This window comes from Myotis daubentonii, chromosome 2, assembly GCF_963259705.1.
Source record: "Myotis daubentonii chromosome 2, mMyoDau2.1, whole genome shotgun sequence".
In the NCBI taxonomy this organism is placed as follows: Eukaryota; Metazoa; Chordata; class Mammalia; order Chiroptera; family Vespertilionidae; genus Myotis; species Myotis daubentonii.
The window spans coordinates 61503232-61518658 of record NC_081841.1 but is presented as its reverse complement, the minus strand read 5'-3'; the positions used below and the strand labels follow the sequence as shown (position 1 = coordinate 61518658).

Here is a 15427-nt window from a genome sequence, read left to right as displayed (position 1 = left end):
TTTCTACTCTACAATTTGCTTGGAGAGTTTTATTTTGGAGAAAATACAGTTTCCAACCATGAAATGTATCTACTGCTTAAAATACTTTATTGAAATTTACGTCAGCAATTTTTCATACTTTATGATTACCAGAAAATAACATACTATCACCCTAACAAACCTCACCCTCATGACTGTATCTCAGTTGAAATAGAATATGTGAAGGTGAAACATATTAAGAACGAGTGTCAGCATTACATCTACCAAATTTTTTTTGTAATAAAATTGTTTAAACAGTAGTAAAAACTAATAAAATGAAATTTCTGACACCTTAAAACATATACAAGAAAGTTAAACAAATGCCAAACCTAGCTCAATATAGCTGATTAGAAGATTAAATTTTAATACTCATTTTTGAGAAATTACATTTAACCATGTGGAGACAAACAGTAAATAGACTACATCAAAGGCACAGGAAACTAGAATATAATATTGCCTTAAAAGGAATGCAAGACAGAGCCTCCCATGAATGACAGCATGAATAATCTTGCTTTCTTCTGAAAGACCCAAATATTTATTGCCTACGCTGTTAAAATATCTTCATAATCTTTATGAAAAAGCACCAACATTGTTTTTCTATACTAGAATATTTAAAAAAACCTCAAACTATATCAAACTTTGACTGTTTATATAAAACATTTTTCAGAGATGGTATTAAGGATAATTTTCAGTGATCAGTAGGGTAGTCCAACATAATACAAACAAAATTGCAACTTGTCTGCCCAATCCCTATCTCTGAATGCTCACAACGAACGCACTGTACTTTGTTACCTAAGTAAAGATAAGGGCAATATGTTTATTGTCCTTCTCAGACGAGTTTTATTTTTCCTTTCCCAGAAATAAAAATGTAATTGTTTAATTAGTGCTAACATCCTAGAAAAGCAATTTTGAATAAAGTAATTCACATTAAAATTGAATAAATATTATTCATCAAATAAGGTTTAGTGGAAGAGTTTATTAATCGACATAGTATCTGCAACAGACACTGAGTGGCTCAACTCTAAACCAAGAAATCAGAAACTAACCAATTATGACCCCTTGTACATTTTTAAAAGATTGCCAACTCCTGATCTACAGAGTGATGACAGTTTAAATCTAATTTTTCCAAGAATGCTATAAAGACAATTACAAAAGGATTTATTTATAATTTTGGATGGTGAACAGTCCTACACTTTTCTCAGATAGTAAAAAAAGACATGCAATAATGTCCTTATCAAGCCATATTCTGTATTTAATCTTTATCTTTGGAGGCTGCCTCCTAGGCAAAGGAGATTCAGCATTAAATATGAATCGAGAACAGAAAATTGCAAATTTAAAAGTAAAATTCAGAATTTGCACACACAAAAAAATAAATTAAAATTTAAGTATAAAAAATAGTATGTGCCATTATTTCAGGTATTTGAAAAAAATTCTTATTTGTGAAAGGGGTAGTAAATAACCAGTTCTAATTTTATACACAGTGACAGTGATATTAAGATATATATAGATCTTGTTACTTCAAAATCAAGAAAAGACATAAATATTTAACAAGTTAAGTTGGAAGAGGGTATAGAAAGAGTAGGACAAAAAGGGAAGCTCCATGGAGAGACAGGGGAAAAAGGCAGTGATCTCTTATATCCCCAAATTAAAGATCTTTAATGAAAAGTGATGTGTTAGAATATGTATACAAAAGGAGGTTCATAAAATTTTTTTTAATCTTAACTTCACATTAAGGTAAAAAAAAAAAAGATTTAAATATAATTTTATTTAGAGTTAGAAGATTGGTGACCATAAAATATTTATTCTCTAACATTCCCATCAATGTCAAAACAAAACAAAACAAAACAAAACAGAAACAACCAACCAAGAGACTTCTATTGAATATTGTAGAGATCTCACTAGCTTTTTCTTCTTCTCAGAGAGCCTAGGTTTTCTGTTTGGAATTATATTTTTGCATGAAGTGATATTTAATCTTCCACTATGTGGTAATCAATTATATGCCACCCAATTGAGGAACATTGATAAAGATATTCTATTACCAGCACTAGAATGAATGAGTCAAATGCGTATGTGTAAATATTCCACAAAAATAGAAAATTCTCAAAACATATATAATACTCATGTTCTGACATACAAAACCCAAGTCTACTCTTCTTGTATTACTGACTCTCACAAAACACATGAGTTTCACATTGTTTGGAAATACCTACCTGAATAGCTGAATTCATGAAACACGTATTTCCCAAGTTACTTAGGCCACAGAGGCCTGGCTGTTCATTGTTTCTTCCAGGTTCTGAATAATCATAGTTCTTATAAGCAGTATATGATGGGAGACAATAATTTGAGTTTTTCACACTGGAAGAAAACAAAATATATTTTTCACAATGCAATCAATGATCACAATGTAGTTATAATGAACAGAGTACTTTCAACTTATTTGAATTAGGTGGTCAGTCATTGACTTTTTTATAAAGCACTTAATTCAGGATCTTTTTAATATTCCCTTAATTAAGACACTCCTCATCCAATCAACAAATCACTGCATCTTATATCACACCAACAAAAACAAACCATTGTATCTTTCTACCCTTGATTAACTGGAGCAGCTTCACAGCTTGCTCCATCCTCCATTGCTCCATCAAATTTAAAACATTTAGATTTTAAACACCACCCGCAGCAATAAATCATCTCATTTATGTCCCTTTTACATCCTGCTACTGTAAGAGAATAGTAGAAACATGAACGGTTGTACCTTAGTTACAAATCAGACCAGAATTTAGAAGGCCTCTGTGACATCACTGTACTGATGCACTGAAAGTTCTATTTATAGTTTCTAGGCTAGACCAGCAAAATCTGGTATTCAAATGTGAAAAAAGCCAGGGGTGATCAGGAATGCAAAAATGAAATGATTCTAACCAAGTACATTCCAGAATTATTTGGCTTTTCTTTCTTCTAGGTTGTTAGAATAATGCAGTTTATTTAACTAGATGAATATAACCTCAGGAAAATTTGTACTACCATAATAAATACTAAACTTGAAAAGATATCAATCTTTGAGAATATCAAGGTAATTTTAGAAAGAACTAAGAAAAGTCAATCAATAAATTAGTGCCTTTCTTTTTATATGAAATAATTTTTTTTTGAAAAAATATGGATTCTCCCTTAAATTGTAATTGGTTACTTTATAATTATATCCAAAGTATCCAATATAATGGATACTTTGGACATAATTTAAAAGCATTTTTTCAATCGTTAAAAAAATTCATTAGTACAAACCTGAACAAGAATCAAATTTTTTAAATGTAATAATGTAATTTTTTTAAAAAAAAAAACCTGCTACAAATAAACATGACAACTTCAACGGACTTACAATTTGTTGTTGATATTTTTTAAAAGTAGATTTTACTTATAATTTCAAATACATTATATTGCAGCTTCTATACTTCCACTTTATTATTTTAACAGTTTAAGTGGTTTTTTTGCCACAGCCTGTTCTAATAAAGCCTTTAGTAAACACACACACACACACACACACACACCCCAACAAGCTAAATAGGTAAAACACACAAACCCACATCAACCAAAATTATATACACAACACTAGCCTAATATTTTTGCATTTTAAGAAATGCAATATTTTTGCATTTTTAAGAAAACACCCACCTTCATCACAAAAAGACCAACTCCCAGACTAAAAAAAAACAACCTAACAACAACCCACCCCAAGACTGAACAAAAACAGCAGTGCCCAAAGAAATACAATCTAGATCAATTCAAATTCAGAATTGCTAGTCTTGTAGCTGTATGCTTATTTTAAACTTTTTTAAAAGTATGAAACAATAGAATTCAAGCATTTTGTTTTTTGCAAATCAATAGCTTTATACTTCATATTTTATTTTATACTAGAGGCCCAGTGCACGAAATTTGTGCACGGCAGGGAGGTGGGGAATCCCTCAGCGCCGCTCTCCAATCCGGGACCACTCAGGGGATGTCCGACCTCCCTGCAGGATCAGGCCTAAACCGGCAGTTGGACATCCCTTTTGTAATCTGGGACCACTGGCTCCTAACTGCTCACCTGCCTGCCTGTCATCCCTAACCACTCTGCCTGCCTGCCTGATCACCCCTAATTGCTCTCCCCTGCCGGCCTGATCCCCCTAACTGCTCTCCCGTGCCGGCCTGATCCCCCTGACTGCTCTCCCCTGCCGGCCTGATCCCCCTAACTGCTCTCTCCTGCCAGCTTGATTCCCTTAACTGCTCTCCACTGCTGCCCTGACCTCCCCTAACCGCCTCTGCCTCGACCCCGCCACCACAGCTTTTTCCAGAAGGACGTCTGGAAGATGTCCGATCTAATTAGTATATTACCCTTTTATTGTATAGATTCCTGGTAACTAATAAAGTACTACGCACCTATAAGCAATTCAATATAGGTTCACTCAATGACTGATGACTAGATTCTTGAATCTAATTTGAAGACATGCAACAAAAAACTTAATCCCGTGTTTATTATTTCTATTAAGAAGTGCTATATATGAAAAAAAGCAAGGTCTATATTTTCCACACATTCTACACATTAAAAAAATCATAATTCTGGCTATAAAGACATAAAATTTTAAGCAATCTATGAGTGCACAGGGAAGGTATGCCCAAATGCAAGCTCATGCCTATACTTACACACACACACACACACAAACACAGGCATAAGCTAAAAGACTAAAAGCATATTTACATACTTATTCCATAAGTATATATTCAGATATATTGGTCTCCCCTACACATAACACAAATGGATGTTGGAAGCTCTATTCTTCTCTGTGGCAATAGGACACGATTTGCTGAAATAATTTTTCTTATTTACTGAGAAATGAGTAAAAACTTATTTGGAAATTCAGTTTTATATTTTGTCTTTATTTAAAATTTTGTTTTAAAATATATTTTTATTGAGTTCAGAGGGGAAGGGAGAAGGACAGAGAGATAGAAATATCAATGATGAGAGAGAATCATCAATCAGCTAGCTGCCTCCTGCAGGCCCCATACTGGGAATTGAACCGTGACTCCTGGTTCATAGGTTGATGCTCAACCACTGAGCCATGCAAGAAGGGCTATTTTGTCTTTTAAAATCTGAATCCTTAGGCTGGGCTATTCTGTCTTTTAAAGTCTGAATCCTTAAAGGACTTCTACATTTTAAGTGTCAGGGTAAATATAAGCCTTTCCCCAAAGATTGAGGTAGTCTAGATGCACAATGACAATCGAAAGTGATCAATTTAAGAAATACTTTAAAACTATCATGATTAGTCACTTATAATCCACATTTTATGTGCTTTCTAAATCAAGTATTAAAGTCTGCAATGGGAAATACTAAAACCAGCAGTTCTTTAAATGCTTTGACAAAGTACATGGAAACCTATTTTCTCATGACTATTTCTGCTTTTTTTATTCTAAAGAGAGTAAGCTAGCCTGCCATTAATCTTAATGGGAATTTAAGTACTTCACTAGGTTAATTCTGTATTATAATTCTATCTCCTTAAATATACATTAAAAATCTAACATTTTTTGTAAAATTGAGCCCTTATCTTTTTATAAAAACTTCAGTCTTTTTAATTAGTACTTACATTTGACATTATAAAATTTATACATCTATTATTTAATCCTCATAACTATAATTATGCTCACTTTGCAGTTAATGAAATGATGCTTTCAGCAAGTAACTTGTTAAGAAGCAGTGGCTAGCTAGCTCTGGCAGTCTCCAAAACCCAGGTCCTTTTCCTAGCTTAATGTTTTACAGGGAGTCATTTACATTTCAAATAAGAGCTTTAAATGAATCAACAGAAAAACAGAAATATATTCTGAGGTGGAATGGCAAGAGTTGAGACAATAAATACATTAAAAAATTGTTTTAAGGCAGTATTTTATCAAGACAAATGTAGTGAGAGAAAAATGCAGAAAATAAAAAGAGAATAAATTTGGTTCATATTAAAAACGTACTTAAATTATAATTAGGGCAAGAACAAATGCTGTATGGACTAATAGGTATAATAATTACATATGGTAAAGAAACAATATTCCAGCTTCAGGTTCTTCATAATATTAGTCCTCAATAAAAACTTTATTAAACTTAAATAATTGAAAGTATACTTTGTATTACCTTATAACTATTATTTTTTATTCCTGAAGATAAATAAAAATGGTCTATCTTAGTAATGTAACAGTTTAATTCAAGTCTTGAATTTGTAATAAATTTCATATAAACCTGTGGTTCATAACTACTGATTTTAATATATACTTTATACTTATAAAGTATCTCCACATATATCAAGTTTCAAAAATGCACATTAATTCAAAAAGGTCATTACTCATCCTATAATAAAAGGGTGATATGCAAATTGACCAAACGGCGGAACAACCCGGTAGCTATGACCCGCACTGACCACCAGGGGGCAGACACTCAATGCAGGAGCTACCCCCTGGTGGTCAGTGGGCTCCCACAAGCCGGGCTCACAGCTGACAAGCGCAGCGGCAGTGGCAGGAGCCTCTCTTGCCTCTGCAGCAGCGCTAAGGATGTCCGACTGCTGGACATTCCCTGAGGGCTCCCGGAATGTGAGAGGGGGCAGGCCATGCTGAGGGACCCCCACAAGTGCACAAATTTTATGCACTAGGCCTCTAGTTTTATATAAAATGGGTAATGATGCTATTTCCATCTGGTCTGAAGCTGCTACTTATTTCCACAAGTTGAAGGGAAAATTAAGAAATAAATTTTATGTAAAATAATCCTATATAATAAAGAGGTAATATGCAAATTGACCATCATGCCCTTGCACAAGATGGCCACCCCCATGTGGTCAAAGATGGCCACCACAAGATGGCCGCCAGGGGAGGGCAGTTGTGGGCAACCAGGCCAGCAGGGGAGGGCAGTTAGGGGTGACCGGGCCGCAAGGGAGGACGGTTGGGGGCGACTGGGCCGGCAGGGGAGCAGTTAGGTGTCGATCAGGCTGGCAGGGGAGCAGTTAGAGGGTGATCTGACTGGCAGGCAGAAGTGGTTAGGGGCAACAGGCAGGCAGGCGAGAGGTTGGGAGCCAGCAGCCCCGGGTTGTGAGAGGGATGTCCAACTGCTGTTTTAGGCCTGATTCCACAGGGTCGGGGTCACAGATTGGAGGGGGTGCAGGTTGGGCTTAGGGAGCCCCCTTCAGTGTATGAATTTTGTGCACCGGGCCTCTAGTTGTTTAGATAACTATGATCATATTAAAGTTTTTAAAAATGAAAAAAAAAACAACTTTCTGTTGTTTAAATTTGTTGTTTACTAAGAAAGGTAAGCTTTACTAATCGCGGTGATAACCTCCATAGCTATTTGCTTAAAGTTTCCTAATATGAAAGGACTATTTTAGTGCCTAAAAAAGATAAATATAAATAGTTAAATATATAATCTAGTATAGGAGTAAAGTCATTAGTTAATCATGTTTTAAAAATAAAACACACCAGTTTCTCCCAATATTTTCTGCAGTCAGAGGTTTTGAGATCAGATTTTACTGTCATATTTTTACCGTAACAGGGAAATAAGACAAAAAGAGAAACATGACAGATCACATACACTAACATAGTGACTCTAGTCAAAATATAGTCCATATTTAACACATTCTATATACAATGTTAAAAATATCTTCAAAGAATAACTATAAATACATGTTACACCTGGAACTGAATTATTTTATAGTAAATAGGGGAGCCATCTGCAATTGCAGAAACACAAGTAATATTTTATCTCCTATGAAAAAATTACTTTTGATGAATTTAATAATAAAAAACAAAACATAAACCAGATTAAAGGGGAGTATTTCCTTTTACTCTTTTACCAATGGACATTTTAAAACAGAAAAGTACATAAAACACTGCCATTTTGGATACTCATAGTGCCTTTGATATTTCACTGTTTCACTATAATGTGATGCTATTAGACTATGGTGCACATATTTTTATTAATACTGAAGTAAGGGAATGAGTGTTTTAAATCTTTTTAATACACACAACAAACTATTTTCTAGAAAAGTTGTACTAATACTTCAATCACTCAAACAGAATCCTCATAAGAATAGATATTCATCACTTAATTTTTCCCATTGATATTGAGGTGAGAGAAAGTAGGTGGAGATTTTTATGGTTTTAAATTTACACATCTCTAGTTAGTGGTGAATTTGAACATTTAAAATATTAATATATTTTAATCCTTTTATTTTTATTTCCCATCTACATCATTTGCACATTTTCATAATAGAATATTTCTCACATATTTTTATGAACGTTATATATTAAGAATATTAACCCTTAATTTGCCATTTATAGCAAGTCATTTTTCCATTTATTTACCTTTTAATTCTTATGTACCTAACAAAAAGTAATTAATTTAAAGTTTTAAAGAAAAATTCTCAATAGCTATCCAATTTTCCCTACATTTCCTGGATAACCTGCTCCATTCTCCATTGGTCTAGCATTCTTTGTGTTCACATTAAACTCTTTTATACATAAATTTCTATTTCTGGGCTGCCTTACCCAGTCTGCTGATCTGTAGGTATATTTCTGGGTCAGCACTATGCTGTACGAATTCTTGTATCTTTATAAGAGGTTGTGATAGTTGATTAATACTTTCTCATGATTTTTTCTTTCCAAATTATTTTGGCTATTCTTATACATTTATAATTCAGATGCATGTTAAACAAATTTTGTCAATTAACCCAAATATGAATTTTAAGGGAAAACTAATTAAACCTATATATTCAATTAATGGTATTATTTTAAAGATTATTTCATACACAGCTTTAGTCTTTTTGAATCTATTCTTTGGGATAATCAGATGCCATTTATGAACTGGACAAGTAGTACAAATATTTAACTACATAAAAACTGTTAACCTAATATATAAACCATAATGTATATAGCCAAGAAATAAAAAAGGATAATCATGTCTGGATTAAAGTTCTTCCTATAATTTGACTGGACTAATTAAAATAAAAGCCTTCTTTTTATCCTTTTCTATAAAATAAAAACCATGCTAATTTCCAGGTAATACACCCATGTCAGATGATCTGGTGAAGTCCAAGTTATTTTTGATAAAGCACACAATTTCACTAACTTTTACAAATTCCAAGATTCTAAATATGATTCAGGATGGGGCAAGGGAACTGTTTCTCTGAACTTTTTAAAGAAACACTGATTGCCGTTTTATAATAAACATAAAAATGTGTAAGCTTTACAGTTGAGAATCACTGGTATACACTTTTCAAAAATACTATCTATATACTAGAGGCCCAGTGCACAAAAGTTGTGCATTCGCGGGGGCGGGGAGGCGGGTCCCTCAGCCTGGACTGTGTCCTCTTGCAGTCCGGGAGCCCTCGGGGGATCCTTAGTGCTGCTGTGGAGGTGGGAGAGGCTCCCACCACCGCCACTGCACTCGCCAGCTGTGAGCCCGGCTTCTGGCTTGGCAGCACTCCCCCCGTGGGAGTGCACTGACCACCAGGGGGCAGCTCCTGCATTAAGCGTCTGCCTCCTGGTGGTCAGCGAGCGTCACAGCAACCGGTTGTTCTGCCGTTTGGTCGATTTGCATATTAGCCTTTTATTATATAAAAGAATTGTAGGTGATTACATATCTAGTTCTAAAATGACATCTGAAATTTATGTTCTTTCTAAAAATTTGAATTCTAACAGATTTCTATGTATTGGAATGTAAATCTAACAGATTTGTGTTTAGAATGTAAAATTCTAAAAGTACTGTATTTTATTTTAAGTAAAGTACTGTAGTATATGTATTATATCAAGGGAAAGTTTGTAACTGTGTGTTCTTTCCTGTGAAGTTACTCCTAGAAAATCCGACCATTAATTTTTAAAAATTCAATTAGTGCATTAAGACTTTTATCCTAAATTTTGGATACAAGAGATTTTTTGCAACCATAATAGGGCGATCAATTAGACAAAGAGTTTTTAAGATTCAGTGCTTACTTTCTGTTGTTGATGTTGTTATAATTATTTGATAGAGATGAAGGAGAGATCTTTGGTAAAGTTGAAAAATTGGATGCACCTGGGGACCTTTAAAAATATGAAAATGTTAAATTAGATAAAAAATGCTGAATTTTGAAATTAATTATGAAATAAAGAAAAGAACCAACAGATGACAATGTATGTAGTAAATGAATGCTGGAAAACAAATTCATGAGCAAAATCACTATAGATGTTTTTGGCTTTCAATTTCCAATGTATTCTTTTATATAAAAAATAATGGTACAAAGGAAACTACTTTCAAAAGAAATTTATGAAATAAATATGCAACTTGCTATTACTCTTACAGATATACTAACCCAATAACACTAATTTCTACTTCAGGTAATCACTATGAATCTTTTATAATCAACAATTTGCTTAAATCCATGTAACTAAAGTATTATTTTTTAAGGAAGTATGTAAATAAAACCAGTTGTGTCTCAAGTTAGAATGCCACCATGGATTGGATAGCATGAAAATTCAAAACATAATCCCCAAAAGTAATTTTTGGGCAGCTTTCTCTGCAAAAACAGAAAAGACATAAATCTGACTGTATGTTACATACCTCACTAATTCAGAATCTTTTTGGAGAAGTCTCAGTTATTAGCTTTTAATTAATTACTAGCTCTTAATCAAATAAAATGCTTTAAAAGCATGATTTATAATCAACAAATCCATTATAAAGTACTTAAAGGTCTATGAAAGATTTAATTTGTTTTAATTTTATAAACAATTTTAATTTACTAGGCATCATCTAGCCTATAGTCTGTAAAAAGATAACTTTCAGTCTAGTATCTCAATCATAAATTCTAAATTAGTGAGGCACACGTGATTATTTTTAAAAATTATTTTATTTCCTCTACTCAGGTGCTAATGAACAATGAAATGGTCAATATGCAGGAAAGTGAAAGTACAATCTATAAACTACATAACTGCAGAATAAATGGTGGATAATAAAATTTCTTTCATACAGACATTTTAATTTAACTTTTGAAGTTTCATATATTATAAAATTTTGGTAAATTTTTTTCTTCATTTTAAAGGAGGTTCTTTTTGTTTAAACAGGCTGTTCATAGGTAGGTTACATTAAGTGAGACTTAATTAGGTACCTTTCTAACAGAAGATTCTTACAAGATTTTATTTTACTATATTAAGCTCAAGATACAAAATATGACGAACCAAATTCTAATATAAAACACAGTAGAGAACCTACTTAAAAGGTGCTTTTGTAGTTCTAGTATTCTAAGGCAAATAAAATACATTTTATTTGACCCTTACTAGTTTTAAAATATTAATAAAAATATAGGAATATCATGGCATTCCCCCCTTCATGTTAAGAATGCTAAATTAGAAAATAACTAAATTAGACATTGAGGCATAATAAATTAAAGGAGGTTAATTTTTGAAAATGACACCCATTTGGCCATAATTTAATTCATTACAACTTTTCAGAGATATAAACTGCAATGTTCCCTTGAATTTAACTTATAGCAAAAATTATGGAAATAAAGATATATTATGTCATCCAATAAAGTGGCTGAGACACATACATAGGGCAGGGAAAAGCAGTAAAAAGGCCCCAGGTGGGCAGAAAAAGAAAATAATATACAGAGTGGGGCAAAAGTAGGCTTACAGTTGTATGAAAAATAATATAATAATTAATGAATAAAAATATAAGAATAAACTGTTTTGTGTATTCACAACTATAAAATAATATATGGAGACTGCCCCACTCCGTACATTATTTTCTTTTTCTGCCCATCTGGGGACTTTTTACTGTTCATCAGCAACTCTACCTAAGGACAGTATTGTAAGTTTTTATGAAATTCATTAAAACATTCAAGTATTGATTAAATGATTACTAAAACTTCACCCCTGGCAAGTATTAGGAGTTTAAAGACAGAACTCTTCCTGACCTCAAACAGCTCACAAATTAATGGGAGAAAATGATACATAAGCAAAATAAATTCTGTGACAAAATTTAAAATTGTAACAAACTATAAAATTTTTGTGGATCGTAATATGCAGCAATTTTTAAATGATGCACACAGATGGAGGTGTAGGTAGGAACTGAAAGTGAGAATATTCCAGGTAAAAGAACAGCACATGCAAATGCATGAACTGTAGATATTATGATGTTTATAGGGAATAAATTCAGATTGGATGAAAGAGTAAGAAGTATGTAGTGATAGGAGTAGAAGTTAGTAACGTAGGTATGATAACATAGGACCTTTTATGTTCTATAAAGGAATTTGGATTTTATCCAGTTGTGCTAGTATAGTCCATGGTCCCTTAGGGGACTCTAAGAACCTTTCAGGGTGCCCATCTATGAGGTCAAAACTATTTCTGTAATAAGACCAAAGTGTTATTCAAGTGTTATTTGATCCCTTTCACTGGGTGGATATTTGCACTGACAGCTTAAAAACAATGATGGGTAAAACTGCTAATACATTAGCATGAATTAAAGCAGTAGCACCAAACCATGTACTAGAATCATTGTATTCTTCACCACACCCCCAAACCTACACTAGAAAATACAGTTTCACTTAAGAATATCTATGTTGAAAAATAAAAATTACTGATTTGATTAAACCATGACCCTTAATTAAACTTCTTTTAATATTGAGTAATAAATCAGAAAGTTATCATAAAGCACACCTGCTACATACTGAACATGGTTGTCATGAGAAAAAAGACATTTATCTGAATTTCAAGTGAACTATCCTCTTTTCACTCTTTTACATAAAAGGCTATCTGGCAGACATTTTCTCAAAAATACATGAAGGGAGCCTGTTACTTTAGGAAAATAAAACTTGAGCTTGATAGCTTCCCACTACTTAAAGTTTTCTCATTAAAACTGGTGATGTTTTAACAAGAGTAATTTAAAAAAATTATATAATGATTTATGTCAACATTTGGAATACCTGTAAAATTCAGTGAATCAAAATTTTCCACTGCATGAAGTTACACATGACAGATTTCAATGTAATAAAATAAAAAGTTCATCAACATGATATCAGATTCCACATCGCAATTAACCTTTCATCATTAAACCACCATGGGCTGAGTTCTGTCTGACGTGGTATCAACTATCAAAAACAAAACAAAACTCCTCCCTGTTCTAACTATATATTTGTGCAATGCTGAATTTATAACCCAAATATATCACAAAAAATTCAATGCAGAAGCACCTAAGAGAATTTAGCAAAAATTTAGAAATGTATTCTCAGTACATTTTTTGTTTTAGAAAGTAGTTATTTTCACATATATGTAGTTATGTCAATATGTAATATAGTGTAGTATTACTTATAAATAAATAAACATTTATTTTTAATTTCTAAAATACAGGCATCAATAGATATAACACATATGACAAAAGTTCTTTGGATCCTTAATAACTTTTGAAAACTTTGGATTAGGAGGTAGAATCTGTAAGACAAGTTGACTAATTAAATAAAAGAAATAAGATTAAAGGAAGAACTTAAGATGGCTCTCAGATGGTACCTGAAATAAAGAATAATAGGATATGGATATAGTTTAGGTTGAAAGGATGGAAGAACATGGATTAAAAAGATTTTAAGTTCAATCTGACATTGTGAACTCTACCTGACATTTAGGAAAAAATATGAAATTCAGCAGAGAGCTCTAGGTTAAAAATATGGAAAGGAATATTGGTGTCAGTTTGAGCTAAAAAACAGGATTAGCATAGAGTCCATCCACTGATTTTGAGAGCCTATTATTATGGTATGAAAAGAGAGGTGCTCAGATGGAAATTTGTGGAATATTAACGCATTTAAAGTGTGAGAAGTGCTACTGCATATATTCAGTGAAGTTGTATAATGCACAGTGCCAAGGAGGGCCTTTTACATATATTACAATGTGAACAACATCCTCAAGAACTGTGTAGTATACAACCTGCACAACCAAACATAGCAGCCCAGGAGAGGAAGAGAGCCAGCCAACCAGAGGATTGGTCAGAGAGGTAAAAATAGTGCTTGAAAAACTGGGGTGTAATAGTTTCAAATTAAGATAAATTTTTTAGAAGATAGTTACCAAAATTAAGTCTTAAAGAGAGGTAAAATAAACTAAGTTACAAAAAAAGTCAAATAAAGAGACTTTAAATTCTGAATGGGTAGTAAGAAATTTTACTGTTTAAATAAATTAGCTGTAAAATAAAAAAAGTAAAAAATCATATTTGGGGGAAGTTTATGTCTTTATAAAAAAGATGGGAGAGGTTTATTTACATTTATAGGCTTGGGGAAGATGATTCCGGACAAGAAACAAAGAATGGATGAGTATTATTTGAGTGCCTACTGTATTGTGGCAGTATGCTAGGCATTTGTATAGTTAGGAGAGAAAAGACAACAGAAGAAAAAACAAAGTCTAGGAAGCACTGGAATAAACAACTTTACTGAAGAGATTGCCCTTAAATAGCACGGAGATTAGAGAGGGAAGAATGGATGTGGTCCACAGGTAATTTTAAAATATGATAACACTTCTTAAATGCTGTTACAGACATTATTGATCACTTATCGATTCTGATTTCCAACTTCTGACCTAGATTGCACATAGCCCAATCTAGCTAACATTGTGGAGTGTGTTTTTTTTTTTTTAAGGGTTGGCTAGTCAGTCTGTGCATTATAACCTGAGCCCTTTAGCTTTCTTCCATTGATGTAATTTGGATATTACACTGTCCATTAGCAACTTTGCTCTAGTGGCTTTCTAAAAAGAGAAGAGAGAAAAACGTTTAGAATATTACATGTAGATATTAAGCCATAGATACTAAATTTAACTAACCTAGGGTTAAACTAATTTTTGCTAGATTGAGGTAGATGTAACATAAGGCAGTGACTTATCTCTTAAACAAGACAGAAAAAGGTAAAACATCAACGTAACATAATTTTATAAAGAGAGAAAATTAAACTTTATCCCTTACAAGTGAATGCAATATTTGAATTTCCCTATTCTAATGTTATAATGAAAATCATGCAATTAAGACTAAGTTAAACTTGACTTTAACAGAAAAACACAGCTCATTCTTGATAAATCAACTAGAAAATCTAATACCATACTGAGCAACCAAAATATAGAAAAGTCAACCCTGAAAGTTGACATTGCGAAACAAAGATTTTAATAGTTACTTTCAAATCTGACATAAACAACCCAACTTTGTAAAATCTAACATTATAAAATAAAAATTACCTTTAAAAAAAAACAAGAGCAACCTTAAACTTTGCCCAACTGAGGATATTTTTTCCATTGACTCTTTAGAGTAGAGGGGCAGAGGGAGAGAGGGAGGGAGGGAGGGAAGGAGGGAAGGAGAAAGAGAGGGAGGGAGGGAGAAATGGGGGAGGGAGGGAGAGGATGAGGGAGAGGGAGGGAGGGGGGG

At 32.9% G+C, this 15427-nt stretch overlaps 1 protein-coding gene across 13 annotated transcripts in view; it reads right to left on the bottom strand.

Moving 5' to 3' along the window:
* The window catches only part of USP15 (ubiquitin specific peptidase 15), a 131302-nt gene that overhangs the window by 46362 nt on the left and 69513 nt on the right, over positions 1–15427 (bottom strand). For 7 of the 13 annotated variants that reach the window (XR_009451246.1, XR_009451247.1, XM_059683452.1 and 4 more), the window contains 2 exons: positions 10000–10086; positions 2229–2373 (listed from right to left, as the gene is read on the bottom strand). Coding sequence is in view for 8 of the 13 variants with exons in the window: in XM_059683452.1 (XP_059539435.1) it covers positions 2229–2373; positions 10000–10086 (232 nt within the window). In the remaining 5 variants the exon portion in view is untranslated. Of the gene's footprint in view, positions 1–2228; positions 2374–9999; positions 10087–15427 lie in introns of those variants that run through there. The other 6 variants (XR_009451249.1, XR_009451250.1, XR_009451248.1 and 3 more) reach the window with 2 other exon arrangements.